Below are 15910 nucleotides of genomic sequence, written 5' to 3'. Positions count from 1 at the left end.
GATCTTAGAGGTCTTTTCCAACCTTAATGATTCTATGATTCTATGATATGCTATGGCTCATGACATTTGAGGTCCTAACTCCTGTGAAGGGCAAGGCAGGACTTGTAGGAGCAGGAGAGCTAACAGTGTCAGGCTGCATCTGGGGACTGTGCCTGCAAAAGGGCTCTTTTGAACATGTGCACAGGTAGCTGGTATGTCCCTTAGCTGCAGAGCAATTCCCCTAAGCCACGGCCGAAGGCAGCTGGGCAGCCAGTAGCAGGGAGGACAGATCACTTGCATGTGGGGCAATGGGAAGAGCAGGGTCTCAAAAGCAGGAGATTGGCTGTGGCACTTCACATAAGCTACGGAGACCTGGCTGGGGAGAAGCAGACAGTGGGAGGGGGTTACCTAGGGAGAAGCCAAGGGAGGCAAGCAGAAAGGACATTTTGGGCTAGCAGTGAGACTCCTTGTAGCCAAAAGAGGACATCCTTTTGCTTCTCAGCTGACCCCAGTGTACACCGAGGTTTTTTTGCTTCAACCCATAACTGCAAAACCCCCAGCTGACTTCCTTCAGCTCCTCAATGACCACGACATCTGCTCTGCTCCTGTTTAAGAGCAGATCCCTGGAGTGCAGGAATCTCTCCCAGGCCCATCCCAACAGGCAGGTGCACCACCTTTCCCAGCCAATTCTGCAGCATCTGACACAAAGCCTGAGCTTACCCAACCACTCTGGCCACACACCTTTCTTCTTGGGAGGAAAACTTTCATCTTCTCCATTGCCTGGGATCCTTGCCTCGCTGCACGAGGTTAATCCTCCCTCCAGGAGGCAATGCTCTGCAAGATCAGAGAAGGCAGGAGAAAACAGAAGAGCCAAGGCCAGGGCTTTGGAGACCGTGTGCAATGCCAGCAGGGAGAGGTTGCATGTTTGCACTTCGGAGAGGCATTTGGGCAGTAAATGACAGAGGTGCTGAATTATTCCACAGGAGAGGGAGGGGGTGTGAGTGCAGGAGGGGAAAATCCATTCATTCATTACAGAAATCAATAGCCCCCACGTGTCATTTAAGCTGGCCTTCCCCTGGAGAAGTGGAAGATGGAAGAGACCTCTACTACTTTGCTGATGAGAGCAGAAACTCTGCCCGGGCTCAGCCAGAGGAAGGTGCCTACAGAGATTATTCAGTGGTGACTCCTGAGTCACGTCTAGATCAATGCGTTCAGCAATTTATTGGTGCTTCTGGGATATATCTTGTCTAAGCATTTACAATAGTCAATGTTAATGCAAACATCCTCCACGCAGTGCAGGGCAGCTGCGTTGGCTGTATCAGGCATGCAAGAAGCATTCGATTGGGCTGGGGAAGTATTTTGAGTAGCAGGAGGTCGAAAGGACGTGCGTGAAAACGAAGGGTTTTATATTCTTTTGTATGAGGCACGCACCTTGCACTTCCAAAAGGAGAAAAGGAGCCCATCCAGCAGGGACAGGGAGACAAGGACCTCCTGAATTAGAAACCACCAACCTCCACAACGATTTCCCCCACTAGCTCGGGGACAGTCGCTTAACCTCTCTGCCTCCATTTCTGCACCTGACTGTGCATGACCATCAGTCCCTTGGGCTGGGCTGCAGGATCCCGTACCTCGCAGCCCAGATGCTGTTCACTGGTAGAAAGCTCCCGTGAGCGCATTTGCATCACTTGGATAAACTGTCCACCGGCACGAGAAGACTCAGCTGTACCTGGAGGGTGGTGGAGCGAGGACATGGTCAGGTGGCTTCACTTTTATTAAGCTCCAAGCGGAAAGCTCCTTTTAAATAAGTAGGAGAAGAGGAAAAGAAGAAAAATTACTGTAATACTGGGTAATACTGTACCTGGGCTGTTTCTTCTCCTGACCATGACCACTAGAAAGCAGTCCTCTCTGTCCTGTTATTTAGAGTTAGTCTTAATTAGGAATTACCTATTAAATTAAACAGCTGCAAGTGCAGCCACCCGTAGGCCCCTGCATAGTTTGACTTGCTTTGTTGTATTATATCCTTACTGGGAGCCCCCGAGCCCCCAGCAGCTGGAAGAAATACTGCAAATAGGTAAAGCTGCCGGCAGGCTGGTGGTTAATCACGGGCCTGGGAGGAGACTTGTAAAATAACTGCAAGTAAAGCAGGGAAGGATGCTCATGTGAACTTCCTAAGCGTGCTGAGGGGGAAAGGGGTGTTTCTGCAGGGATCAGCACAAATACGCTGAGGTAAGGGCTCCTATACCTTCCAGAAGCGCTGTGTCTCCTCTCCTGATGGCTTACTACATCCTTGTGGCCTTTGAAAAGCCACTGTGAGGGGGTGGTTAGGCTCGTTTGATTCCCTCGTACCTGATGCCTCAAAAGCCCCAGGAGACTGTGATGCCCAAACGCGGTGCAGCGTGTGCGTGTTTGCAAGACTGCTGTTGTACTTATAGCCCCCTTAAAGAACAGACTACGCACACACTTCAGAACCCGCCAGTACATTTCCTCTGGCCAGGAATAGCTGATGAGTAATACAAAGCGGCAGAGGTAATAAATATTAAAGAGCTGGAAAATGTTAAAGTGCACGGGCAGCGGAGCTGACATGCACTGTGGGTGTGAAGTGCAGAGATCGTCTGCGTCCACCTCGCGCAGGCATTGCTTTTCATCCTTCCGTGAAGGAAGCAGCGTAGAAATAAACATTGCAATTATTTTCTGTTAATAGTGTGTTGAAAGGCATCGTGCATTTCAGCGAGCTTGTGATCTCATGCCCTATCCCTGGCCCCATCCCTGGCCCCATCCCCTTTATGGGCCCTTTATGGGTCCAAGCGATGGTTTTCCTGGCGTGATGTGTCTGGACAAGTGGAGACACAGCCAGTGGGAGGAAGGAGATGCAATGCCAAGCAGCTGAGGAGCCTGTGTGGTGATGAGGTCATCTTTCCCAGGAGATTGCGTGGCTAGAAGATTGCAGACTAGGATTAAGCACGTCATGGTGGGTGCATTGAAAGCGATACGTGGCAATTCATGAATGGCATTGTGACAGGTCGTTGGAGTTGAGGCATCAACTCTTGGGTCCTGCAAACGCTCTGAATTCCTTCCTGCCCCTCTCAGCCCCTAGTGTGGCTGTTTCCACATGGTGACGGGAGTCAGACGCCATTTCTGTGCAGGAGTTTCCTTCCAGTCCCCAACTGATACCAAAGATCCCTGCTCCTCCCACCAGATATAATGATATAAGGGCCATGGGGCAAAGACACCCCCCAGTTCTTCCTCCACCTGGCTAGAGCCAAAATGGCCATGAATACCTTCCTACCCCCTTTTCTAGTCCCCATCAGTGTCCATATCAAGGTGCAGCTGGATGGGGCCAACTGCGGCGAGATGACAAGGGTTAAACTCTTTCCTGGCAGGCTGGGAGGACGCTGTGTGATTTCTCAGAGCCATGCGCACCCAGAGAGGAAGGCAGGCCCTTGCTAATGTATGCGCAGCTTCTGCGAAACTAAAAATAGCTGGGATCTGAGGCCATTCTTCCAGGATTTCACAGGCGCTCACCCAATTTTTAGCTCCTTCTTCTCAAATGGATGGTAAAACGAAAGCGACAGTCTCAACCCTCGTGCAAAGCCGCCACGTCGGGAGCCTTGCTCCAGGGATGCCTTTGACCCCTGCGGCACAGACGAGCCGGGGACATGCTGCTGAACGTATAGTCCCAGGTCTGTGACGGTCCCTTGCAAGGCTGGGGTGAACCCCAGCGTTCCTGATCGCTGCCGAGCAGCGCCCGGAGGATTTGCTGGCCCTGGGGAGCCCTGGTGCTTTGCTCTGCAGCGGTGTGTGCCAGGAAGGGGATGCAAGCGGCGGGGAGAGCACATTGCAGCCGGCAGCAAGCCTACAGGTCTGACCCTGGCAGCTCTGCAGCAGGCAGGGGCTTTTTTTCAGCATCACCAGGTCCTCGAGAATCAGCCCCCCTTTTCCTAAGCGGAGTCCTCTCCCCCTAAACTGCTCCTGGCTGGTGTTTTTCTGGCATGCTGTTAAAAAATCCTGGAACGTCCGCCTCCTCAGCTCTACAAAGCCACCGTCCATGGGGGTTAGGAGAGACTTCACTGTACGGAAAAGTCTTGTCTAGTGATTTCAGGTCCTGCTTCAGCATCAGTGACCTTGATGGCCAGGGAGAGAGTAAATACTGTAAATTCAGTGAATACTATCCTAGAATCCATATCAGTTCCCTGATCTGCCCGTGGGAGACGTGACCCCCCCCTTCCCCAGCAGCCAGAGCCTGGTGATAGGAAATGTTTCCCTCTGAGTGAAGGGACCAGCTCCCAGTCATGTTCCTCTGGCTCTGGGGTCCACATCAGTTTTTGAGGGTTTAGACCCCAGGCAACCTGCTGTCTCTGTTCAGATCTTTGGACCTGCTACTCCAAATTGGTTTGTTAAATCACTCAGGAAGTGGAAAACCTTTAGAAGAGAAAACCACCACAGTATGTCTCCATCTCCAGGGGACTCACTGCTAGTTAAAGCCATTGCTTTCCCCTCTGCCCCTCTGCACCGTCCACCAAGGGATCTTGGAGACTTGCAGAGAGCTGTGAGGAGTTGAAGATGTGTTCCTGTCTTTGACTGGCCTCCCAGAGCAATGCAAACTTCTCCTCTCCTGAGATATCCTGTGGCGCTGGTGAGTCCACGTGACGCCAAATCACCTCCCAAGACCATCCGGGTTAAATACCGCAATGTGGCCCATCCTATAGAAAGGGCAGAGTGACTATTCCCATGTGTCCCTGTAGCATCATGCCCTTGAATACTCACATTTTAGGAGCCCTCAAGCACCTCTCTGGATTTGCCCTGAAACTTCCCTTGCTTGGAGCCAAGACAAGTCAATCGAAGGACCTCCGCTTACTCTCAAGGCCTTCAGCTGCATCTGTTCCTGTGAGGCTCACTGGACTGGGACCAGTTTTATTTCCAAAAGGAGAGCCCTGACATTAAACCCTATTAGCTCAAACACATTTGAAGCAAAAATTCAGTCTGAGTTCAACTTCTTTCTTTCTGTGTAAAGCTATTTAACAGCTTTGATTTAAAACAGAAGGCTTTGCTGGAGGCAATAGCACTAGGTGTCGGAGTATACTTTAAATAAATAAGTATGTGTAAAATAGGAAAGGGACTGGGGCTTAAGTATTCATAACTAATTTGGGGGGGGGAATCTGTGATAAACGAGGGCATTTGGCTCAGTGCTAGGATGCGAGACCATCCCACGTGTGATAGATGCTGTGACATGTCTCTGCAGCACCCATCACTTTGATACCCACTCCGGCAGCCCCTGCTCCCCTGCCTGCTCCTTTACCCAGCATGGAGATGCTTCCCACATTAAAATAAAAAAAGGGCATTCATACCCTGGTGCTGAAGAGCTCTTTGGGTTTTTCTCTGGTTTAGGACTCTACACCTCACAAAATAATTGACAAGTAAAAACATAAACATGATTTCTGTGAGCCTGGGTCGAAACTGTAGTAGCTCCCGCTACAAAGCTATTCTCTGATGCTGTATTGATTTACCGAGCAAAGATCTGGAAATAGGGATTCTGCAGCCTGGATATCCAGGGAACCCCGCAGCCCATGGGGACGCAGGCAACGAGAGGCTGGCTGGGCAGAGCTGCTTGCAAAATTGGGGTCGTAACAAATATGCCAATGACACATTCATGACTATTTTTGCAAATAAAAAAGTGCTGGCCAGGCTCTGGCTAAGCATGGATATTTTAGTAACAGCCCAGATTTGGGAAAGTTTGAAAATTAGTGCCAGAAAGTGGGGCTGTTTAGGGCTAGCGCTTTCTTATGATTTGCTTCTCTTCTTCTGGTTGTGATCTTTCAGTCTGTGAGTCAGAGAAAAATACTCTGCAGCTAGGAAAGGAGAATAGTCACCAAGATGAGTCCCAGAAATGCCCCCCAGATTGAGCAACACGGGTACGGACAGCTGACGCGTTTTTGGCCTCTGGAGCTTTAGTCGCAGTGATGCCCTTGCCCCAGTTTTCTGCCCCATGCATCTGCTGCAGGTTATGACCCCAGTATCGGTCAGCAGGATGAAATGCACACCTGCAGCTCTGCCATGTGGTCTGGCAGTCCCAAATATCTGCTTAAACCATCAGTAAAAAGGGAATTGAACAAAAACCACGACCCATGCCCCTGAGGAGGCAATATAGGTATATTTCCCATTCGGCAGGCATTGCAACCAAAGCAATAATTTTAGAGGAGCTGGGAACATTACTCTGAAATTAGCAATCGCAGCTCCCTGTTTTGTGTATCAGAGCCCCCAAATTATCAGCCACAAGTTAAATCAGCCTGCAAACATCAAAGCTGCGGGAATCAGATCCTCAAAATCCTACAGCATCATGATTTTATTGTCTCTCTCCAACTATTTGATGGAATTTACTCCTCTCAAAGAGGGGTTGATTTATAGACTCTCTTTAAATAGTGAAAATGATCTCAGGCTGAAAATTTTTTCTGCAATGATTGTGGCTAAGTGCTGGCACAGGTTGCCCAGAGAGGTTGTGGAGTCTCCATCCTTGGAGATTTTCAAAACTCAGCTGCACAAGGCCATGACCAACCTTCTCTAACTTCAAAGTTCTCCCCACTTGGAGCGGAGGCTTGGTCCAGAGACCTCTAGAGGTCCTTTCCAACCTAAATTATTCTGTCACTCTATGATACGATCCTCCCCAACGTACATTTTATAGATCAGATGCCTCTTTTGTGGTTGGTGTATAGTAAAGCCATCTGTGCTTTAAAACAGCTTTAATCTGGCTTAGAATATGAAATTATTATGGTTTCTCCTGTGCAACAGAAGACTGGCACTATCATTCTTTCTAGTAGATATTTCAGTTGGAAATAGTATTTTGCAAAAAGCAAGACTTTAATATAAATGGACGTTCAAGTATCGTCCCCTCTCAAATACGTGTAGTTAAAGAATAGGGTTTTGAATTCACATAAAGACCAGTATTTTCCCTGAAGCGGTGGCTATCATGCCTATGAATTAGGGGTGTTCAGAAAGTTTGACTTGACTTGACCCTTTGGCTTTAAAGAGAACAAATCTTGGCTAAAGCTTTTGAGAATCTCACTCACAGAGAAGTTTTGAAGCAGAGATAAGGAAATAATGAGCCAACAGGAACGTCTGGGTGCTAGAAATCATGAAAAGAGATTGATGCTGTAAACTGCGCTACAGTTTAACTCAAAAATGTTAATATAGGCCAAGTAATCCAATTTTCTCACCTTGATGAAATCACTGTTGTGTAATCTTGTGAGTGACTCCTAAGCCTGATGCTGGATCACAGTGATGTGATAAGTGAGGAGGTGGATAAAGTCTCATATTGGTGTTCCAGGTTCGGCACTGAGACAACGATAAACTCTGTGTCCAAAGAAAGACAGTGTCCTCTGTGACCTACTAGTCTACACAACTCATGGATGATGTCATGCCACGCATTTAAGCTTTTTAAGTGTCTCTAAGGCATGGAATAAGCTTGTTTTGTGGTCAGTGACATTCTCCTCCAATAAGCAAGACAAAGCATGGAATGGAGATTATTAATTGTTTAATAGGAGCTGATAGAAGCAATTAACTAAATAAGGGGTAGTTGCACACTGAACCATGTTTACCAGGCAGAAGAGGGCAGAAACTGCAAGGTGGAGGACTGAAACACTTGATGAACACACTTCTTGTTGCATTTTATTCGTTCTTAGGTATAAACCATATGAAGAAATGCCAAAAGTGGCAAGATTTCAGAAGGGTCTGAGAATCCCAGTTCTGAAAATCAGGGCCCTGATGAAGGCCATCAAAATGATGAGAGATTTAGTCATATGTGGCTGGGATGACCTGTGAGGATGCTGGATTAAAGGAAGGGTTTGTGCACTGCTTGCTTAGTCCTATGGGAAGAATTAAGGTGCCCTTTCTTGCTTTTGAGATGGCAAGTGATCTTTCCCAGTTTAGCAATGGTCCCCAGCATAGTTTTGGCCCAACACAACTAGCAGTGGTGTAAATAAGTCCTGCACACCCTTCGAGGATTAGCCCAGGCCGGGAACCATTCCCCAGAGGCGGTTTGGATGCAGCCTCTTGTTCTGGAGGAGTTTGATGCCGTGGAAGGAGCCAGACGAAGCTGTGGTATATCAGCACCTGGATGGGGCTCCGTAGTTACTACTTTGATACTCGAACTAGGAACAATAATTATCCATCTGTGAATCCTTACCGCTAACTTGCAACGTTATGACAAAGAAAAAAAATCGCTAACAAATGTTGATATTGAGCACGTTAATTGCGATGGCAACTGTAAGTTTGATTTTGATTTTTTTAATAGACAGCATTTTACTTTCATGCTCCCCTGTTGCTTGAGCGCTGCATCTTATATTTCTTTTATATCTGTTAGAATGAAAATAATTCATTAAAATTAAAAAAGCGGGCCAAAGCCGCAGCTGGTGTAAATTGCTAGGGCCCTGTGGATGCCAGCTTGCTCCAGCTGAGATCTGGCCTTACATAACCTCATTTTAAGGGTACGTTCAGGCAGCCTCCGCTGCAAGCCTTCCAGCTGAGCAGTTACACATGTCCTCATTTCCTCCCTTCCAAGGAGTGGGCTTTTAATCTGTAAACACCCTCTGGTGCATAGGGATAATGGCCCCTTGCAAGAGTTAGCAGGAGTGCCTGCAGAGGAGACAGCAGGAGGGTAAGCCGTCAGCCAAATAACTCGCCCCATCCCACCCCTCTTCTTTCAGGAGTGAGCACCTGGGAGAAGGCTGGTGCCACGGGATGGTGAGGGAAATGGTGTCCATCCGTACGGTGTGCATTGCTACCATGACACCTAGGATATAACCATACTGCCATGGCAAAGTAGGGTTGTCAAGAGAGAAGTGGAAGAGGTTATTGAGATGCCGGGAAGGGTGTTGTACCTGTTGCCCTCCTGGGCTTGATAAATCCTACTCATCCAAAGGGGCATGTAAGGTGCTGCAGGTGTAAGTTGCAACCTACTCAGCAGAGTTAATTTTCTGAGCTCCTCCTTTCCCTAGAGGTCTGCTTCTGACTTTTCAAGCATGCTCTCCCATTTTTCAAGCCAGCGTTTGCTTCTCTGAAAGCAGTAGTAGGCTTGGCTGTGCTTGGTCAAGAAGCGTTTCCCAACCTGGAGTTGCTGGGAGTGGACTGAGTACCTCAAATCCTATTCCTTTCCGTCTTTCCATATACCTATGCCAGCAAACTAGGCAATTTCAAGGCCTGCTCTTGGGCACTGTAACTTCATCATGCTGCTACGTTGTCAATATAATCACTAGATTGGTCAAGGCTTACTAGCACTCTGCCAAGTAATCATAACCTGGGCAGGGTTCAGGACTCCATAGGGGTCAGGGATCATTCCCAATACTGAGTACGAAGGCAGCTACCTGGTTTTGGGGGATGAGAGAGTTAATTTCTGTGGTCAGTCTGGGCCTATTGGCCTCAGGAAAAGTGATCAGGCCCCTGTCCTTTGTTGACTATTGTAGGTATAGTCTGAGATTCCTGACCTTGGTCAGCTTGTGGTTGTGTGGGACAGGCCATCAGGACTCTTCCTTCCTCAAAACATAGCCTAGGGCCTGTGCTGTCGTGCCTTTCCATGCTCCTGCAACCCTCTTACACATCAGCATCCTCTTTGTTTCAAGCCAGCCTGTTGCCTGAGGCATCCTCCTACACTTTCTGCTGGTGATACTCAGAGCCTCCTCTGTAAATCAAACAGTGCCAAGGCACAGGCAGGTTCCTGTAATAGTTCACCCTGTTAAACTGTCAGCACCGTCTCTGGCAATTTTGGCCAAGGCCAACTAGCATTGATGTAGCCACGTGGAGTCAAGTCATGACAGCTGGCCAAGGACAAAGGCTGGTTTTTGGTCTGCTTTGTTTAACGATATGGACAGAACCTCTGACTCCATAATCCTATCTCTGGACATTTCTGCTACAGTCCTTGCTGAGACCGCTGAGCAGCCTTTGACATCCACACGAAGCATCTTTGTCCATAGCACTTAGGGTGGGGTTTTTTTTAATAGTAGGAGCATCTCCTTTTCTCCTTCCTGGTGGCATCCTGGGGCTCTCTCCAAAGACCACGTTTCTGGAGCCGATGGCTTTGGCTCCTTAAAAACGTGCTTTGGCGCAGGGACAGCAGTGACTATGCCCCGCGCAGTTTGTGTGCTACTGCGACATACGTAGTAAATAAGCGTGAGGGTAATTATACCAACAGGAATTCTGGGAACCCTGCCAGAACGGAGGGGACAGCCAATCCTTTGTGCATTTAAAGAAAATCGCCCCGAATCCCCCTCCCTACCCCAAATTAGTTCTATCTCTTGAAGCCATGATGGGACTTAGAACTAAAAATACATATATACACACAAATACACACACTTGTATATAAAAATAGCCAGCATTCAAAAAATAAAAAGGCCAAAGTTAGGCTCCTGTATCCAAAATTAAGCTCTTAAATAAATAAATTAGCCTGATTTTCAGAAGCACAGAGCAGTGAATGGCTTTCACTGACATAAGAGGAAGCATCGTGTTGCTAAAGATTGAAGATCAGGCCTGAATATGGATTTGAAAGTCTAATTATAGAATCCTGTTTGCTACCAGCTTGACCGAGAACAACAAATTTCAGGTGAAATGACATCGATTTTTTTTTTTCCTCAGAGTTTGTCTACACTTAAGCAGTGTTAGTAAAGGTAGGAGAAAGCCCTCAAACAAGTAAATAGAATACCACAAAGAAGAAACAGATATACTGGAATAAAACTGCTTACACTGGCGTTGTACATTTGTGTTTGGAAAAAGGGTTAAGCATTACCAATGTTACAGCCGGGTGAAATTTTATATTGATTAATTAGACAGGTATTTATTAGTTGTTGAAAGCCTACCAGGTAGAAAGACTGCTTTTCGCAGTTACTCTCGCACTTTCTTTGCTGAAAACTCACAATCGACTGGCATCAAGGAGGAAAGGGCTTTTACTCCCCCCTTTCCTCTCTTTGTCGGACTTGGGTCTGAAGGATGCTAAAGAGAGGGCACCATATTTTCACATGGACTGAAAAGAGAGTGCAAAGGGACTCTCATTTCTGAGTTCATTTCCCTTCAGCTGCAAATGGTCCTTGCAGCTGTTTTGCTCCTGCGCTGTTCATTTGGGAGGCCGTGACCTTTTGCTGGCCAAAATTATGCCAAGAGATTCCCGAGGTCACAGTCCCATGTGGCAGTTGGATAGGGACAGATCCTTCTGGGTCTTCCAGTACAGATCAGATTGGGCAGGTCTGGGCTTTATGGTGTCAAGTTCAGCTGCAAATGGTCCTTGCAGCTGTTTTGCTCCTGCGCTGTTCATTTGGGAGGCCGTGACCTTTTGCTGGCCAAAATTATGCCAAGAGATTCCCGAGGTCACAGTCCCATGTGGCAGTTGGACAGGGACAGATTTGTCCTTCTGGGTCTTCCAGTACCGATCAGATTGGGCAGGTCTGGGCTTTACGGTGTCAAGGAAGTATGTGGACCCTGGGTGGAGGACCATCAGCAGGCAGAGTGATACTCCACTCATGGGTTTGTGTTGTGGTGTTTAGATGCTGGGGACAGCACTAAAAGAACTGGGTTCTTCTGCCAGAAGACTTTGGGAGAGCCCTTTTGATGCTCCATGACTCAGTTTTCCCATCTATGGAAGGGGCACAATACAGTTGACCTTTGCAAAAGGCTGTGGGCTCAACAGCCAAGAGAATTTGGTGTTACTGTCATTGCCGTTGTTCTGGCCATTGATGGAGACAGGATGGGAGACAGCATAAATACATTTATCCAATGCATTTTTACGTCCTTTTATGCATGCTGCCTCCATGAATAGGTGGCATGTCCTCCCACTGTGGCCAGTGAGAAACATTCATGCTTAAACTGTGTGGATGGTGGTGAATCCATAGAGATCAAGGAGAAATCATTGCAGGACATGGTGTCCCTTCTGTTAGTTTCTTAATCTTTTCGAGTGACTCAATGCCATTGTTATAGCTTGGTTCTGCCAACCTGGAGCGCTCAGAAAAATAAAGACAGTCTTAAGAATAAACAGAAACTGGAGACAGCTGGTGGGGACAACAATGTGGAAGAGTAGAGGTCTAGCAAATGTGAGCTGTGAGAAAGGACTGAAAGAAATTGTTTTTTTTTAGTCTGGAGAAAGGAAGACTGAGGGTTTACATGGTAACTAGGTGCAAACAGGTAAAAGACTGCTGCAGGGTGAAAATGAATAAATTCTTCTCCTTGTCCATGGCTGGGATCATGAGAAATGGTAAAAGACTGCTGCAGGGTGAAAATGAATAAATTCTCCTTGGCCATAGCTGGGATGATGAGAAATTAGTGGCTTAAACTTCAGAAGAGTAGTTTAGTTTTCATGTACTAGCAGGAATGGGAGCTTCTGGGAAGGGAAGGCGATGCAAGACTACAGGACAGATTTGGTAAATATCTCTCTGGCAGAGGTGACGCTGTCTTTGCCCAAAGGCACTTGGGCAGCACCTTATGGGCACCACCACCTTGGTTTTCGGCAGCCCTGTGTCGCTGATATTATAAAAACCAGTTGCACGCTCCTTTTCTCTGCTTTGTACTTGAGCCATTACAACTCACTGTCCCCAACTTTGCCTTTCCAGCTAAACTACATTTATTTAATTGCTTGCATGCGTGAAGGGAAGGCAGGATTCCTGTGTCATCCTGCAGCTTCTGGGGCTGGGGTCTTTCAGGGAAATGCCGAGTACATGCAGTGGCCTTGGGCATATTGGGGAGTGGGAGGAGGACTGGTGTCCACAGGAGAGCAGGTGGTCCACAGGCATTTCCACCCCATTCAGGCTCTGCTGGGAATGTCACACCAGTGTCACCAGTGTCGTATGTGACTGGCGTAGCATTTTCTCTAGTGTCGAGCCCCATCTGGTGGCTTTCCTGCGACATTTTTTGTGTCCTTGTGTCTTCTTTCGGGATTTTTCGTCTCCTGTGCTTCCGAACTGCAAACGGGAAGGAAGGACAGGGTGCTTGAGAAAGGGCAGGGCTTGCAGAGCTACCTTTGCTTCTCTCCCAGCTCCCTGTCCCTGAGTGTAATTTGGAGATACAGAGGCTGTCGAGGCTTATGTCCTTTCTTCCTGCTCTTCCTTGCTGTGCAATCTCACCCCGAGTGGCAAGGAATGATCTAATCGTTTTGGCGAAACCCCAGTTTGTGCTGTGAGCCCCTCCCGGAGCCTTCAGAAGGCATTTCATCCCACCGTCATGCTGGCATCTGAGGTGGGACAGATGAACGGTCCCAGGAGGGGACATTTCTATCCATTGACTAGCTCAGATGACCAACTTTAGGGTCGGCATTAGGTGAAATGATTCCCATCCCAAATTTCAGAGCACAAGGTTACAGCCACCGCTCAGGATGAGAAGGAAAAAGACCCAATATTAGATCATTAATATCAGTAAGCATTAGAAAGGACTCTGTTAGGAGACGCTTCCTTTCTTAAATGGCATGAGTCCTGTGACATCTGGGCACCTTGTGCTACCCTGACTGGATCACCTCCATTTACAAAGGTTGGCCAAAGGTTCCCTGAAGGGAAGTTGTGTCCCCACGGTGAGGTTTGCAGTTCTCCTTGCACACCTGATATGGAAACAGAGGCAACAGAGCGGTACCTGTCCATGCATGAGACACCTCCTTCTAGTCCAACATTGCCCAAAGTCTCAATAGTTGACCAGTGGCAAGCTGTGGCCTTCTGCATTTGTGGGTCACACATGTGCTGAAGGTGAAGGTGGCATCTCATTGTTCCACCTGTGATGAAATAGGGTCAAATCTCTGGGGTCCGTGGGGGAAGCTCCTTACTACAGTGCTGAAGGGGCTTAGATGATCTGTCAAGCCACTGCCAAGTGTCATGACCAGCATTTGTCAAGTAGCTTCTCCTCTCCTCATCATGAAAACAAAGTGAGGGAGTTGTTTTCTTGTGCAAATGTTTCATGACCATTTCCTAGCCCCACACTTCACATTTGGGTGGTGCAAGTCGAAGGTTTCCTACTCTTGCAATACAAAAGTGGTCTTCAGATCTTGCAGGAGATGATAGTTTTAGAGCTGTGTAGACACCTGTGTCTACCCCAGATTCTCTTTCTCCCAGACAACCTCCCTTTCCCCAAACAACTGGCCCACAGCCCCATCCTCCTCAGGTTTTGATGCATGCCAAAGTCTCACACTCAGCTTTTCCTCCTGTTTCCTGCAGGTATATCCGAACTATGTACCTAGGGATCCAGAGCCAGAGGCGGAAGGAACACCAGCGGCGTTTCTACTGGGCTATGATGTACGAATATGCAGACGTAAATATGTTGCGCCTCCTGGAAACTTTCCTCGAGAGCGCCCCTCAACTGGTGCTACAGCTCTGCATAATGATCCAAAAGAACCGTGCAGAAACATTACCATGTAAGTGGCCCCCTCGTCCCCCCCCTTCCCATCCTCCCGGCCTCCCCCTCTGATCCCATGCTCAGCTGCCGATGGATGTTTTGCTAACCGTCCGCCCTACGCAACCTGGCGTGTGAGGGGCTGCCACTTGGGACAAATCTCATTCCAGCTCCGCGCTGTGTTCGCTGGGTAAAATTTCTGCTCATTCCGCTGAGAAACAAAACAGGATCAGTCAAAAGACGAGATGCAGCTCTTCCACACCCAGTCCAGTCTAAAGAAATGATGGTGTTGTCAGGAGGAGGCAGGCAGTCTCTGCTGCTATGGCAAGTGTCGCCATTCGTTTGCCACCTGGCACTTGGCAAACACAATCATTCCCTGCCTCAGTTTCCCTCCTTACATAAGTAGGATGATAAAACTCGCCAGATTTGAATTTGTGTTGCGAGGACAAACAGTTCAATGCCTGTGCAATGCTCTGATGGTGTGAAGTGTAGTATAAGGGGTTTTTTTAATAGCTAAATGCTGTAGGACCTTTTCTGAAGAGTGCCCAAGAATTAAGGTTTAGTCATTGGTACCATCGTTCTCAGCAAGTCGAAGAAAAGAGAGGGGGGAAGGCAGTGGAGGGGGTTGTGTAGAGACAGAGATGTTGTAGTGCAGTTATCATTGCAAAGGTAGATAGATGAGCAGAGGCTTGGAAGCAACCACAGAGAAGAGTTTGCCAATTCTGATGTCCTTTGCTGCAGTGATGTCCTGGAGCATGGAGCTTCTACCCCAGTCAAGAGGCATATGCCCCTGTCCCAGCCCTGGGGCGAGCAGCTCTACCAGCCCACGCCCATGGGAATGCTGGCTGCCTAAGAGTCACCAGCTCAAGGGAGAACTGTCCTTTCCAAGGACCAACAGTGGTACCAGCTGATGAGCTGCTGGGTTATTCAGCTCCTGCTCAATCCACACACCAGGGATGACACTCAGATTATGCTTCCCAAAGACAGCCTGTTTGTGGCATGCCATTTCTGGCAGACCTGAGGAGTTTCTTGGAGCTGGGGTTGGAACTTGGCAGTTCTTCAGGGTTAAATTTTGCTAGTTGGACCAAGGTCACCACTATCTAGAGCATCAGTAAGTTGGACTGCTCTCCCCTTCCTCCATGCTTTAAGCATGTCCATCATAGTTGTTTAGAGAGGCCTCCCTTCTCCTATTTATGCAGTCTTTTTCTGAAACCTCTCATCACGAGCTCTCCAGGCCTCCAAAGTGCTGACATGATGAACATGCCTTTCTACAACTCCTGCTAGAACTGCTCACATTTGCCAGCACCCTTTTCCTGCTGCTTCCAACATTATTAACTCTACTAAAAATGTATAAATCATAACCTAAGAGGCTTGCCAGGGTGTTATGCAGATTGTTGGACTCGCTACAGAAAGCACTGGGTGAAGTTTGCTGGCCTCTGTTGTGCTGGAAGTCAGACACCACGGCCGAATAATCCCTTTAGGCTTTCAAATCTGCGTCTCTTTCAGTTTGCCACTTCCAGGCATGGCTGCCTAATCCACCGAACAAGCTGCATCATTTTCCAACCCCCCCCCCCCCTCCCCCCCCTCTTTATTT

At 48.1% G+C, this 15910-nt stretch overlaps 1 protein-coding gene across 1 annotated transcript in view; it reads left to right on the top strand.

Moving 5' to 3' along the window:
- Nucleotides 1–14145: 14145 nt before the first annotated feature.
- Nucleotides 14146–15910, top strand: part of XKR6 (XK related 6) — a 22762-nt gene continuing 20997 nt past the window's right edge. The window contains exon 1 of the mRNA XM_009288940.1: nucleotides 14146–14338. Coding sequence (XP_009287215.1) covers nucleotides 14155–14338 — 184 coding nt within the window. The 5' untranslated portion in view covers nucleotides 14146–14154. The remainder of the gene's footprint in view (nucleotides 14339–15910) is intronic.

Source organism: Aptenodytes forsteri, unplaced genomic scaffold, assembly GCF_000699145.1.
Source record: "Aptenodytes forsteri isolate BGI_AS27 unplaced genomic scaffold, ASM69914v1 Scaffold57, whole genome shotgun sequence".
Classification (NCBI taxonomy): domain Eukaryota; kingdom Metazoa; phylum Chordata; class Aves; order Sphenisciformes; family Spheniscidae; genus Aptenodytes; species Aptenodytes forsteri.
The sequence above is the reverse complement of the archived record's forward strand: the minus strand, read 5'-3'. Positions and strand labels throughout refer to the sequence as shown.